The following is a 15,203-nucleotide window of genomic DNA, read 5'->3' as shown; positions in this document are numbered from 1 at the left end:
AGTAACTTTTGTTTGATGGTACTGAGAATTGAAACCAGGGCTTTGTACTGAGCTTCATCACCTTTTTCATTTTGAGACAGAGTCTTAGGTAGAGCTTGGACTTGCAGTCTTCCTGCCTCAGCCTCCTCTGAAATTGTCGGGTTACAGGTGTGCACCGTCACACTTGGCTAACAAATACCACTTTATGCACCAACAGCCTATGAGTCACAATCTGTACAATTCATGCCACTCTCCTCATCCTAATGTTGGCATGATTAGGTCCTGTCTTTATTTAAAATTTTTTTCTTTGTCAGTTTCCTTTGATGTTAATTTTGACTTTTTAAAATACTGCACTAAGGTGTTATTTACCTTGATCGTTGAGTTTTTGTGGCCTCCTTATATTTTGCATCCCAGGTGAATGCCTTGCTGATCTTGCCTCTCTCTTGACCCTGATTTTACTGCCTCCTACAGATTGTGAAAAGTCAGTACCGATTACCTTCTGGACACCCATAGTGCTCTCTGGAATCTTGTTTCTTTGCATCCAATCTCGTCTGACTTCATGTAAAGTAGGTGATGGAGTCCTCAATTTATAGGTTCGGATATGAAGTTCAGAGAGATGATGTAACGCGACCCGAATGACACAGCCTGTGGATGGGGGGTCCGAAGTGGGACCCGGATCTTGTTGCTATGGTGACATGCTTTGTGCCTACTCAGGTATATGACTTTTCACGAACCTCAACCGACCCCGGGAAGTCGGAAGTATACAAAATGTTGGTCCTTTTCTACAGACGAGAAGACTGAGCCTTGGAAATTAGTTCTTTGGTGATTTGACCGCTTCCCTTTTTCCTATTACTGAGACTTGAACTCAGGGAGTGCTGAGCAACATCCCCAGCCCCTTCTCATTTGAAGGATTTTGCTAAGATGTCCAGGCTGGTCTCAAACTTGAGACCCTTCTGGCTCAGTCTCTTAAGTAGCTGGGATTACAGGCTCATACCACGGAATACAGCAGCTTTCTTTGAAAGGCTTTTTTTGGGGGGGTTCGCTTAGGTTTTCATCCCTGTTTTCCCTTAAATTTTTATTAGCAAATAATTATTAAGTCCAGCTGTGTGTCCTTTTTTATGTTGATTGTGGGTTTGGGATAAGACAGGCACAGACCTACCTCTGGAGCAGAGCTGTACTACCATGCATAAAACTGCTTTACAAGCAACTTCTCATAAAATCGGTATTTTGGTACCTAGAGCAGGGGTCAGCACACTTTTCCATAAGGGGCCAGATAGTAAATGTTTTAAACTTTCTAGGTCATTCAGTCTCTGTGGCAACTGTTCCACTCAACCAGCACTTGTAGCATAAAAAGCAGCCACAGACAATGTGTGTTTAATGCTTGTTCCTGGATTCCAATAAAACTTTATTTAGAAAAACAGGCCAAGGGCCAGACATGGCCATCAGCAGTAAGTTTGCTTACCCTTGGTACAGTGTCAGAAGCCAGCATGGGGGAAAAGGTTTGGGAAAGTCTGCATCTGGCCAATGAAAGGATAGAGACAGAAATTAGGTGAGTTTTAAAGGAAGAAGCAAATGAAGTAGAAATATTGCAAGAGCCATGAGAAAGACAAAGATTCGAGTTGCTGCTTCTCATCATTTTCGGTGTAGCTCTAGGACTTTGCTTTTTGCTTATCTTTTGCTCTTCCCCCTCCTTCGAATGACTTAGTTTTCCTTAATTGCGTAGCAGGGCGACCCAGTGGTAGTTCCTGACCCACAAGGGAACCCAGCAGCCCTCGGGGGGTGCAATATTCCACCCTGAGACTCCCTTTTCCCATCTGCTGGAAGCCAGGTCTCCTGACTCCCCGTCCAACCTCATTTCCATTACGTCATTCGAGTGTGATGCAAGCTTTGGGGGAAAGGTGGCCCCTGGTGGATCCAAGTGGGAAGAGAAAATTCAGAGTTCGTGGGTACACGGACAGCTTCAAATGCAATCAGATGGTTCTGAGTACCGGATCCCGACGTGAAGGCAGTCAGACACGGAAACCTGGAAGATGGGTCTTTGGGAAAAGTTTCTAGAACCTGCCAAAGGCTTTCATGCAGTTTAAAAGTGTGGGGCGTTTTGAAAGCACAGTCTTGGGGAGTTCTGAGGTTGCTCCCCTTGTCTGGAACATTAGGCGAGTGCTGATGAGGCTGCAGACTGTTTGGATCTTGTTTGAAGATAAGTGCACCTGCGGCTTGTCACTCACTTGTCTGTGGGTCTTCCGTGACGCATGGTTTTGAACAGCACTTCTCCTGCTTAGCTAATGAGCCTTTACACTCCCTCCCGTAAGATGGGACGAAGAGAGGCCGAGCTTCAAGCATGCTGTGTGGATGAGCAAGGGTGGCGCTTCTTAGAGCCTGCTCCACGGGCCAGTGATGACAGCGTCATCCTGCAGCTTGCCAGAAATGCAAAGCTGGGCTTCTCCCCAGATAGGTTTGCTGAGTCTGTGACCCTGGAGCTAGTGATCTGTGCTTTCACGAGACCCCTGGAAGCTCGTGATGCGTGCTCCAGCTTGACAGCCGCTGGGGTAGGACAGGGTCCTCGGTTTTGCACAGTTAAACACAGCCTGGGTTATTCTCTGTGGAGGGCGCTGCCTCGTGCGTGTGTGGGGGAGGCCGAGCAGCACCCTTGACCTCCACCCACTGGATGCTGGCAGTGTCGTTTACCCCTAAGCTGTGACAACCCTGCATGTTTCCAAACGGTGTCAGACATCCCTGCGAGGACATGGTTGCTCGCAGTTGAGGCCCAGAGACTCAGGAGAGAGCAAGTGCCCGGTGTGTGGCAGCCCTGAAGGGCGTGTGAAGTTTCTGTCCTGTCTCCTGCAGTGCATCCGTTTGAGCTAAAGTGGGGTGGGGAGAGGCAGAGGCAGGGCAAGATGTCCCCCAGGGCACTGACACTGTGGCCCGGCGCCTCGTTAGTTAAAAATAGACACACTGCCTAATCAACTTTCTAACAAAATTTTCCTTTGGGTTAAAGCTAAACATGGAAAATCTCAGCCCTGGGGATCTGTGTTAATTTTCCCCTAAGAGCTCGGTAACTACCAGTGGGGATTTTGGTGGAAAGTTTTGGGCCATTGCCCCATCGCTGTCACTGTCACTGTCACCATAGAGCTTACTGCCCTGAGTGCGGGCCACACGGTTCTTTGGCTGCGCCTTGGCCTCCTGTCCGTAGAGAGCTGCCCAGCGCCTGCCCTCATGCCCAGTGGCCTCGCCTTGCTAACATTTTTCTCCTCGTGCCTGCATTTCCCTTCTGCATGTGTTAGAAGAGACACTGGAGCTGGGGAGGGGGAATGTTTTCAGAGTTGGATGACTTGGGTTCTGATTCTGCCTGCACTACAAACTTACATGGTCGATTCTGGGCAAGCTGTTTAGGTGGGTGATGGAACCTCAGTTTCTGCACTTACAACACGGGCACCGTGAGACCTTTTTATATCATGCTAAAATATGGTACAATGTACATAATATACATAATTGTTTTTCAGCACTGAGGGTTAAACCGGAGCCTTCTCCAGCCCTTTTGTTTTTTATTTATTTAGAGACAGGGTCTTGCTATGCTGCTAAGTGGCCCAGGCCATGCTTGAACTGGGAATCCTCCTGCTTCAGCCACTGATCACAAGCTGGCTAACAGTTACTAATTTCACTGTTTTCAGTGTACGGTGCTGGGGGCAGTAAATACATTTGCATTGTCCTGTGGCCATCTGCACCATCGATTTCAGGGACAGTTTTATAACCCCGCACTGACACTGCGTCCCCACTCAACACTAACAGTGTGGTCCGCCACACGGATCCCACGGGGCAGGAGGCCTTGACAGCAGGAATCTTTCTCATGGACCCGAAGCTGGGGTGTTTGGGATCAGCGAGTCGGGATGGCCTCCTCGTGGTGTGCTGATGTGGTAGAGCTGAGCTCTGGCTTCTTCCTCTTCCTGTAAGGTCACCAATCACATCACGGGGTGCTCATCCGCAGGCATCCCCTGAAGCTTGATGACTTCCTGCTGGCGCCTCCTCCTGAGGTGCTCAGATCGGGAATTAAAGCTTCACCTGTGAATTCTGGGGGACACACGCATCAGTCCGTGGTCTCCCCATCACTCCCACTCCTCAAGCTCTGATCTCCTCCCTGTCTCTGAATGTGACAGTCCTAGGTTCCTCTGTAAGTGGACTCATACAGACCGTGTTCCTTCAGAGAACCATGTTTGTGTGTAGTAGAAGCTTTTATTTGTAGCACTGACCTTCTTTGAATTCACTGGAAAACTTATCCAGCCTCCAGGGAAAAGTTTGGAAGACCTCAGGGGAAAACTAAATGGTGAACATATAAATGAATAGTGGAAAATTCTAGACTTCTACAGTCATACACCTTAGGGCTGAGGACAGGAGTTACTTGGGGCTTGCCGATGGAGCCCCCCTCCCTGCCCCAGTTTGCTCCTGGAGATGAGAATGAGTTTGTTTTTGCTCATCTGAGTGGCAGCACACATCACTCATGACTGGTCTAAGCCAGTGACATTCTCTTTACAATGATTGGGTGGTTGTGGCCTTGTGACCCGTCCTGGGCAGTGTGGTGTGAAGGAATGCCTGCGGAGGACGGCTCCTTCCTTACCCGTGGAAGGAGATACACAGGAGAACATACTTGTCCCCAGTGCAGTTGTTTGCATGGAGCTGCTGCAGCCACTTTGTGCCCAGTAGGAGCTAAACTGTACGAGGTCCCTTGATTTGTAGATGGGCCACTGAATGACCCAACCCTTGGAGCCACTGTGCTTCTGAATTTATGCTTTGTGATGTAAATAAAATTTTCTTGTGTTGAAGTCAGTTGTAGCTTTTTTACTTCCCTAAAACTAGATTAATTGGTCAAGGTTGCTTTTTGCTGTGGTTCCTGAGTGGGCTGGATTTTGATGAAGTTTGACCAAGTTCAAGACTTTGCTTAATCCTCTCCCTCCTTATAAAAAAGCAGTTGACAAACTACCTGTCTTCCCCAGGGGATGACTTTATTTTTTTTAATAAGCCAGGTAATAAGTGCTAAAAAGATAAAATGCACTGAGCAAAAATGAAAGAGACACGCATAACAATTGCATATAAATGTCTTTGTCTGTATGTTGTGCTGCACATAAAGGTGAAGTGTATAATGTCCATGACATAGAAATATATATAAGTTACATAGCTGATTATCTATTTTATGTATAATTGTATATTAATATGTGTGTGCATATGAGCTTTGTTCACAACTAAATTTATGCAATACATGTAATTATCAATGTATTATTTATCTGAAAATATACAATTGTATGCATGTTTTATATGCACGTATTACACACATACTGCTTTCTCCTGAGATACCCCTGGCGTGATAGCATAGTGGGTTAGGAGCCTGAGCTCTGAGCTAGACTTCTTGATTCATTTGCTGGCTGTGCAACCTTGGGTGGACTGCCTAACCTCTCTGTTGTCAGTTTCCTTATCTGTAAAACATGGCAAATAAAATGAGCCCTACTGCATAGGGTTATTGAGTAGATCAAATGAGATGTGCATATTCAATTCCTAGTGTGATTCTCAGTAAGTCTTTTTTGTTTGTTTGTTTGTACCAGGAATCAAACTCATGACCTTGTACTTGCCAGGCAGGCTCTGTGTCGCTGAGCTATGTCTCCGGCTCCTGCCCACTGTGTATTAGGGGCAATAATGACTTGGGTGACCTTCCCTGGAGACGCCTGGATTCCAGGTCCAGCTGTGCCCCTCCTTTCTGTGGAACCTTGATAGGATCTCTGTGGCTCTCCGAGTCTGGGCCTCGCCATCCACCTCTAGCAGGGCATTGTGATTATACCATGGTGGGTCCAGGGACAAATGCCATGATCTGTCGCCCTGTGGCAGTGGCCGCCTTGGCGTTACCTGCCGCAGGTCAGGAAGGAAGACAGGAAAGTGTTCCTTACACGTCGTTTTCCTATGTGGCAAGTGCTCTGGCTGCCTGTACCCTCTTTGTTGCTGGTAGGGCTTAAAGACGAGAGAGGCACGGGGTGGGGGAGGAGATGGTGAAGGCAGAGCTGCTTGGCACGGTCCGGTGCCCCCCCACAGGGCCCGCAGAGGTCTCTGCACTGCTTCTTCCCACTTGGGACCAGTCTAAGCCAATGGCATCCTCTTTGCAGGGATTGGTTGGTCCTGGCCACGTGACCAGCCCCATCCTAGCTAGTGCAGAATTACACAAGGCTGTGTGTGTGATGACTTTTGCTAGATTTCTTTTCTTAATGCTGTAAGGACTTGCACATCCTTGGAAACGTAACATTGTGTCTTCTGGTCTCAAGGCAGTTCTTTTACACCTCTCCTGAGTATCGAGGTTTGGTGGAACCCGAATATCTGGGCTGGCTGGCAGGCCATCAGGATTCCGGGATGGCTTTGGTTTTGTTTTCTATATCTGTTCTCTGCACTGTAGTAATGGACCTTTAGACACTCCCCATGAGAAGGCCGTTTGCAGTGCTAATGATGCTGGCTTGGTTGGGGGTTTTGCCTTTTTGATGTGGGGATGGAAGTGGCCGGGTGAGCTTGAGCCCATCCTGTCTGTGGCCCGCAGAACTCACAAGAAGCCGAGCGTTCTCCTCCTCCTGGGCCTTGAGCCCCCCGCCCCCGCCTTTGGCCTGGGGCTGGGGATTGTGCAGATGTGGTCTGGGCGCGGGGCTCTAATGGCCAGCCTGGGAGTTACAGGTGCGGGTACTGAGGAAATCAAGGAGGCCCCAAATTGCCTGGTGCGTCTGTTTCCTGTGTGGGCAGCGGGCATCCTGATATCAGCCAGGCCCATCTCGCACAAGGTTGCCTTGCTGGACAGGGAGCACTGTTTACCCACTTTATCAGATAATGTCATTCCCTGCTTCAGAAATTTCTGAAGCTCTCCACTGCCTTTGAATCAAATCCAAAGGGTCTCCAGGACTGCAGGGGTGCTGTATGACCCCGTCACCATCTGCTTTTTAAATCTCCTCCTTCTTGCCTTTTTTTTTTTGAGACACTGTCTCACTATGAAGCAGGTTGGTCAGAAACTCATTGTGTAGCCCAGGCTGGCCTCAAACTTGCAGCGATTCTTCTGCCTCAGCCTCTGACTTCTGGGATTACAGGTGTGCGTTGCCATGCCTGGCCTTCTTTCCTTTTTGCCCATGATACTCCAAGGGCTTTCCTGCTTCACTGCCTGAAACATGCCAAGTGCTTTCTCACCCCAGGGCCTTTGCACATACTGCTATGTCTAGCTGTCTGATTCTCTCCCCAGGGAGACTTCCTTTGGCTAGTCCAGGTCATAAACCATCCTTCCCTGTTATGTACTCCCTGTTCGTGGCAGCCACCACGCTCATCAGACAAGTTCCATGAGGGCGGGGCCAAGTCTGCCTTGTTCACTACTTTATCTCAGGGCTTAGTGCACTGGTTGGCTTGAGGAGGAAATCGATTATTTACTGCCAATTATGGCCTGGATGCGACGGAGTACTTTCATGACGTTATCTTACCCGATTCTACCATGTAGCTGGTTTGAACTATTTTTTAAAATTATTAATAGTGTCATTGGGTGTAACAGCTGTGCAGAGCTGGTATCCCTGGTGGGTTGTCATTGGCTTTCAGGATGGGAGTAAATCCCAGCCTCCTGGTGTTTTCATTTGGTGGTGCTGGGGAAGGTGCCAGCAGTGAAATATTGATTGATGGCTGGCTGGCTGGCTATCTGGGTAGCTGGATGGACAGAGAGACAGATGGATAGATGGCTGGCTGGCTGGATAGATGGTTAGATGGGTGATTATGTATGGTTGCATATCTGTATCACTGAGTAGACAGATGGCTGGATTAGGTTGGATGTGTGGATGTTTGGTTGGATGGATGGTCGGATAGAAGAATAGTTACCTCTCAGATCCCTGTAATCCTGGGATTCAAGGGTTAAAGGGAACCTTAAGGGTCATTAAGTTCAACATCTCTATCTAAATGTGACCTGCCTCTGCCAGGTGGAAGTCAGTGTGGATGCCTTTGTATTTTGCAAACAGAAAGTGCCTGGCTTAGATGCCACCCTCTCCTCAGACACTTCCCTCTCCAAAGTCACCTCTGACTTTTGGGCACTCAGCTGTGTCACTGCTAGAATGTCTTGTCATCTGTTGGGGAGCTGTGCGTGTCTCTGTCCACATTACTGATCTTCGGAGCCTGGTGGGGGCAGAGGTCTTTCCTGTTGGCGTGGTCCGGCCCTTTTAGAGCTGTCGGGGTATTTGTCCCTGAGACCTGTTGCCGCCTCTAGGATTGCATAGTGCCCCTCAGAAGCACTCTGAAGAGGAGTGTTGTTCTGCGGTGGAGCTCTGAGTCACTCTTTCCGTTGCTGTTCTTATAAGCTTGAGAAAAATCAATTGGGCACGACACAGAGTACTAACTGGACTGCGTTGGACTTGAATCCACAATGCCATTCCCTGGCTCTCTCTCTGGGAAATCAAGTGGCTTCCAAAGACTGCAGCTGTGAAGCCCAGGAGTCCCGGGATTGGAATTGTATGCAACAAGCCAATGACTTCCTGCCCTTTCCTTACCTGTGAAGTGGGCTCATGCAGCCGCCCTTGCAGGTTCGTGATGAGGCGCTGGTTCTGTATACGTAAAGAGGCTGGAGAAACCACGGGGCCTGGTGCTGTGGCTTACTGGGTGCTGAGGTTGATGGGAGAAAGAGCGGGACCTGCAGAGCACAGGTGGAGGGACAGTACCAAACTAGCGAGGGTGACATGATTAAAGGCATCTCCCCCTTCCCTTTGGGAGACTTGCTTTGTGCTGCTCTCAGCTGTCAACACCTTGTCTCTAGGTTAGTGGCAGATGGCTGGAGCTGACAGTCTGCTGTGTTTGCATCTTCAGTCACCAAACCCGCACCACATCCCACAACAAACCCAGACACATACAACAGCAAGTCCCGTGTGGCCTCAGTCAGGAGCCTGCACCCAGGACTCTTTAGGCAGCAAAGGAGACAAGGACAAAATTCCTGCCCTCAGGAGACGCACTGTCTCCTAGTGGAATTAGGGCGTGACTATCAGTGACCCCGTGCAAGGAGGTGTCCCCCCACTACCCTGCTTGCATTAACTGTGTGTTGATGGAGGTGAGAGGGAGGACTGTACCCCGGAGGGGAGGGAAGCCAGCTCCCGGGGAGGCGGAGAAGTTGCGCTAGACCTTAACTGATGAGCAAGGAGTGGGGAGATCATCTCAGTGGCACCAAAGAGCCCGGAACGAAACCTCTCCAGCCTGGACGCACATCGGAACCTCCGAGTGAAGTCAGCTCTTGGAAAAGCCCAGGGTTTCACATAGCCCAGGTCTACCAGGGCCCGAGCCGATGCCAGTGCCCTCACTTTGACAACCACTGGTGCAATGAAGGAGCGGAGGAGAGAAGTATATGGAATTCATTCTTCTGCAAACTGCACCTCTCATCCAGCCAGGATGTGGGTGAGCACCTGATGTGTGTCAGGTCCTGTGCCAGAGATACTAAGGACAGAATCAAAGGAAGCCCACAGTGAGGAGGTTATGGCTGAGTGGGGAAGGAGGATGCTAAGCAGGGAGATAGCAGGTGAATATGTTTAGAAGCTAGGATAGGTGTCAGGAAGAGAAAGAACATGATGATAGGGAAGACAGTCTTGGGCAGGGGACACATTTGCACAAGTGTGGATGGATGTATGAGTGGAGCTGTGCAGGGGAACAAGACCATCCAGATGTGTGTGAGGAGGGATTCAAGTGGCAGGGCTGGCATATACAAAGGGCCTGGGGTAGTGAGGTTGGCTCATTTGAGGAGTGGAAGAACCTTGATGTGGACTTGGAATGAAGGGTTGTGAGATTCATGGTGGGGAGTCGGCATGGAACCTCACAGGCCAGGGTGAGGCATTTGGGTTGTACCCAGCATGGAGTATGAGATGTACAAATGCAGGTTTGGGAGGCAGGGGGATTGGGGAGAGTTTGAGAGCAGGAAAGGAAGGCTCAGTGGACAGTACCACTCACTCCTCTGAAGCAGCCTCCTCTCAGCAAAGCCGCAGCCCTCTGCCATAGCCCCCTCAGCCTCCATGTGACCTGCAAAGGGGGAGAAGTAGGAGCAGTGTTTACCTTCTCAGGAAGGAAGAAGCACGGAGAGTGGCTCGATGCCCGCGCCGTCCAATATGGTGGCTGCTGTGGTGCATGTTTCATTAGATCTAAGCTAATTAATGTTAAACAGAACTCAGCTCCTCAATCGCTTGCTTTGACTTCTTTTCAAGTGCTCTGTAGCCACATGTCCGTGTTCCAGAAAGTTCTGTTGGATGGTGCTGGCTTCCTTCCACGGTTTGCAGAGGGTGGTGCTGTCAGCTGATCCGTGAGCACCAGGCGGGACCTGAGCTCTGCCTCAGTTTCCCACTGGAGCTCGTCTTGCTCCAACGCCTTGCTTTGTCTGTGGTGGCCACAGGACTGCAGTGTTTGCTGTTGGGGGCAGCTGGCCCCGATGGACACTCTTGCTCCCACCTGCATGGCCGGTGTGTGCTTCTCACCGCAGCACCTGTGACTCAGGGTCTAGGGACCGCATGCAGAGGCATCCAGCTGGCCGTTCTTGCCCAGCAGAGCTGAGACCCGTGTGTAGACTTACGGGGGTGTTTGAGCCTTTCCCCCACCATTATCCCCTCCAGGGTGATCCTGGAGGGTTTGAACTTGAAGTCACTCTTAAGGGATTTTTTTTTTTAACTTTGCTGAGGAGTGAACCAGGTATACTTTACCACTGAGCTATATTCCAGCCTTTCTGTTTTGAGTACTAAGCTGTCCAGGCTAGCCTGAAACTTGCAAACCTTCTGCCTCAGCTTCCAAGTAGCTGAGACTATCTTTTTTTTTTTTTTTTAAATATTGGTTGACTGAATCCAAGGCCTTCACCTTTGCACCATCCCTAGTCTTTTTTATTTTTGATATTGACACAGGGTCTTGCTAACTTGCATGCTCAGGCTGGGTTTTGAACTTGTGAGCCTCCTGTCTCAGCCTCTTAGGAGTACTAGTATTATTTTTTTAATCTCTCTCTTATCAAATAGAAGATGAATTTGTGGGCACTTATGTGGCTTGTTTAAGCCCCAAGGTTTCTTAATTCCAACAGAGAGTTGCAGGCTTGGACCCTGACTTTGATTTTAGCCCTTCCTCAGGGTGTATTTAAACTGCATGGCCATGTGGTATGGGTCACGCGAGCGGGACCGTTTTCTGCCTAACATGAACATTTCTAACTGTATCTTTGGGTCAGAAACACATGGCTTGCATATGAAATATACTGACTTAAAAGCAAAAATAAATTGATGGGCCCTCTCCCGGGCTTCCCGTCCAAAGCTGTTGGTTGAGTTCTGAACGAGGGTCAGAGTGGCAGTAACATGAAGAATCCGGCAAGAATCCACCGAGAAGGAAAATGGAGAGGGTGAGCGGGTGTTGGGGCCTCCGGCTCCGCGCTGCAGCCGCTCCTGGGCACCCAGGCCAGTTCCGCGTCACTGTCCCTGCAGGGTCCGCAGCCCTCTCGCACCAGACTCTGAGGTCCGGACCTCCTCTCCAGAGGAGCCTTTCTTTTCCATTTGGAACAAGGCTGGGAATCACAGAGTCATCTATCTATTTGGAGAAAAGGATTTTGGGGTGTTCGTTTCCTAGGAGATCTGCTAAAAATTGAACCCAAGATTAGAGGCAGTCGTAGCATGTGCAGTGAAAAATGGTCGGTGTGACCAAGGAACCGGAGTCTTAATGTAGTGTAATTATTTTTTCGTTTTGGAAATTAATATTTAATTTTTTTTTCATTTTGACACTGGAGATTGAACCCAGGGCCTTTACATTATGCTACATTCCCAGCCCTTTTGTATTTTTTATTTTGACACAGGTTCTTACTGAGACGCTAAATTGCCCAGGGTGGACTTGAACTTGGAATCCTCTTGCCTCAGCCTCCTGGAGTGCTGGAGTTACAGTTGTGCACCACAGCACCTGGAAGTGTTTTGTTTATTAAGGACAAAAATTTAGTATTTTTCTGTTATGCTTTTAAATTGAGCTTATAGGCAGTATTACTTTATTCATGTAATTGTAGTAAATTTTATCAATCCCATAAGAGTAAAGGGCTTTTGTATGATGTTTGCGTCTAGTTACAAGTTTAATTGGTTAAACATTTTGGGCAATTGAAGCTACAGTTATATTTACTTATTTTGCCTTTTTGTTTTTGCAGTGCTAATTATCAAATCCAAGGCCTTGTGTACGCTAGACAAGTGCTCCACCACTGAGCTATATCCCAGCCCCTAGACTGCATTTATAGATTTGATACATAGAATTTTTTTAAAGAGCAGAATTTATTTATTGAGAGAAAGAAAGTTTCTGTCCCAGAGAGAGACAGAAGGGGTCCCGAGTGGGTTGCCGAGGACCCCACCTTTTCTAGGGATTTTTATAGATTAAAACCACAGGGTGAGGTGGGTCCAGGGTGGGAACTTGCAAGGTGGGTAATATATGAAATTTTAAAAATATTAATTTCTAATTGTTAATAGGTAAGTGTTCTTACCTATTTCTATAACCTACAGAAACTTAAGACCTAAACTTATAAACATCCTGAGCCCAAAGCCATTCCTTCCCCACTGCCCTGTACCAGGGGTCAAACTCACGACCTTGGGCTTGCCAGGCAGGCGCTTAACGCTGCTGAGCTAAATCCCCATCCCCAACCAAAGCCACTTTCTAATCAAATTGAATGTAATTTCAATTTAAATACATGTCTGTGCTAGTTATTCAATTACATGTTTCGTGTTAAGGGTTGGAAAGGTGAAATCTTACGCTCACCACATTACATAACATTAGAAGAATATAAACCAAAATACCCTAATGCAGACTCTAATTCAGATATTAATGGTACAGGTTTAGTCATCTTAAATATATCTGTAATTCAGCCTAGATTTTCCTGCAATTAAAGATGCCATCTTAGTTACTTTTCTTGTTGCTGAGACGGATTTCCCCACCCTCAAAGTTGAGGGAAGAAACGTTTATTTTGGCTCACGGTTTGTAGAGGTTTCAGTGCACAGTCAGCTGGCTCCAAGGCAGGGTGGCCATGGCAGAGGAGAAACGGTTCATGGTAAAGCAGGGCAAGCAGAAGGCAGAAAGCAACAAAGTAGCTTCTTTCTGTCCCTTTATGTTTCATGCACGCTACCAGCCACCCCCCGGCGGGGGGCACCCTGAACTCCAGCATCACACACCCTAATCCAGCCACCCGAGAAACTCCCAACCTAGAGAGACCAAATGAGGCTTTGGGTGTGACATCTAGATGCAAGGCATTACAAATGGTAATTGATTAAGCATGTTACTTTATCTCACGCGAGTTTGTGGGTAAATAATGAAATGTGGTTGGTGAGTTCTGAGTCTGAGGCTGTATAATGAGCAGGTTTCGGTGGGGTGTTAGCCAGATGTGTTATCTACTCACTGTGCATCTGTGAGCCTCGTTCATTACATTGCGTTGACCGTGTGACTAACAAGTTTAAATGGGTCCGTCCATGGCCCTGTATTGTGGTGAGGGGCTACTCTATTGAGCACGCAGCTCTCCAGGGCTCAGGTGTCTTAGGCGAAGTCTGTAGCTGTTCAATCATTGCCCAGATGACAGCCGATGAGTGCGTGTGACTTAGTCTGGATTATTCTGCTCTTACTTTGCCTGGGACCTTAACTCCTTTCCCTGTGGTTCAGACAATGGCTGATAGGCAGCAGACTGCAGAATGAAACTCCCTAGATATTTCTGAAGGCGGTTTGAGTGTAACTTCTGGTCCCTGCGTCTGTCCAGGGACACTGGTCCTCCAGGACGGTAACTGGTCATTGGCTTGTTTTTCCCCCTAAAAACCCTCCACCTCCCTCACTTCCCAGGAAGTCTCATGGCTCAAAGTGTAGGTGCAGAGGGTGTGCTCTCACCTGTAAGAATCTATTTTCTTGTGCAGCTTAGCCCCGGTGAGTGATTCAGAGGGAGGCAGGTACTGTGTACCTAACGGGTGGAGTGGACCATGGGAGGCCATTGTAGAGAGACTAAATTGAAACTGAATTCAATTTAGGTACAATTTAGGCTCAACATTTGAGATGCGATTGAAAACTATGTTGACCACTTAAATAAAAGGAAACTTTTAATGCAGTAAAGGCACAGTGCCGTTAGTCAAATATTTCAAAATACTTCCCCTCGCTTCAGACACACTTTTGGAAGCTGGAGTCCTCTGGAAGTGCCTTGTGTTGCACTGTCATGGTTGCCGTGATGTCTTGAATCAATTCAGAATGACCTTTCATGGTCATTTTGACCGTGGGCAAGAGCCACCTGGTGAGCTAGACCCTGTGGACAAGGTAGGCAAGAGGACATGAAATATTTTTATAAGCCTGCGTGTCTGCAGGATGGACTAGCCAGCAGCGTGCACTGTGGTTTTGACTGCACCTCTTAAAGATGACGGGGGACTTGCAGAACTGCTTCAGCAAACAGCAAGAGCAAAGAAGAAGTTCTCCAAGGGGCAGTATTTTGAGAGGAATTAATGGCAAGATCTTTTACTGTATTAAAATTTTAGAAAATTAAGCATTCACTTTATATTTTGATCAGACCATGATTTATAAGTTTAATGTATTAGATAATTAGCTCCCTCAAAGCCAGTCCTGGACAAACACGTGTGTTATTATTTATTTCCTTTACATGGAAGCACCTCCTGGTTCCTGAAAACTGGGGGTGAGGGGTGGCAGGTGGGATTCACCTGGTCCCTGGTATTCTCATCCCGCCTCCTGCTGCTGCTCCTTCTTTTTGGGGTTGTAGGTTCTGCACACATCACACTCTCCTGAATTTTAGCTCCTCCAAGCTCTCGGCTTTAACCAAATCACCTCACTGTCCCTGCAGCGCTCCCGCTGAGGAAGAGCTGGCCCAGTGCAGCGGTTCTGAACTTCATGTCTGTCTGAACTCTCTGGAGACCCTGTTTAAAAATAAAATGAGAAGCCCCCACAGCGGAGATGTCCGGGGTTTAGGCTGGGCCCCACAGGAGCTCAGCGTGTATGTTTTTAACAAGTTCCCCAGGTGGTGCTGCACATAGCAAGCTCGAGTTTGCAGTGTTGAACAGAAATAAGCGAACAGACAGGCTTGGGTGGAGGGCCCCATCCCTGTTCGTTACCTGTGTGACCTCAGACAAGCCCGCAATCATGCCATGCCTCTGTTTCCTCACATCAAAGATGACGGTAAGGTGGAGCCCGTAAGCTGCGTCTCTGTGGAAGTCAGCTTTCTGTCCTGTGACAGAATATCTGAGGCA

At 48.3% G+C, this 15,203-nt stretch overlaps 1 protein-coding gene across 4 annotated transcripts in view; it reads left to right on the top strand.

Moving 5' to 3' along the window:
• The window catches only part of Ksr2 (kinase suppressor of ras 2), a 397,441-nt gene that overhangs the window by 56,160 nt on the left and 326,078 nt on the right, over nucleotides 1-15,203 (top strand). The window contains exon 1 of one of the 4 annotated variants that reach the window (XM_063225735.1): nucleotides 9,354-9,396. The exons of the other annotated variants lie outside the window; for them this stretch is intronic. Within the exon in view, the coding sequence (XP_063081805.1) occupies nucleotides 9,391-9,396 (6 nt within the window). The 5' untranslated portion in view covers nucleotides 9,354-9,390. Of the gene's footprint in view, nucleotides 1-9,353; nucleotides 9,397-15,203 lie in introns of those variants that run through there. 4 annotated transcript variants of the gene reach the window in all.

The sequence above is a fragment of the Cavia porcellus genome, unplaced genomic scaffold (assembly GCF_034190915.1).
Source record: "Cavia porcellus strain 051 isolate PalLab524CR breed Dunkin Hartley unplaced genomic scaffold, mCavPor4.1 scaffold_16, whole genome shotgun sequence".
In the NCBI taxonomy this organism is placed as follows: domain Eukaryota; kingdom Metazoa; phylum Chordata; class Mammalia; order Rodentia; family Caviidae; genus Cavia; species Cavia porcellus.
This window is presented reverse-complemented; position numbering and strand designations above follow the sequence as displayed.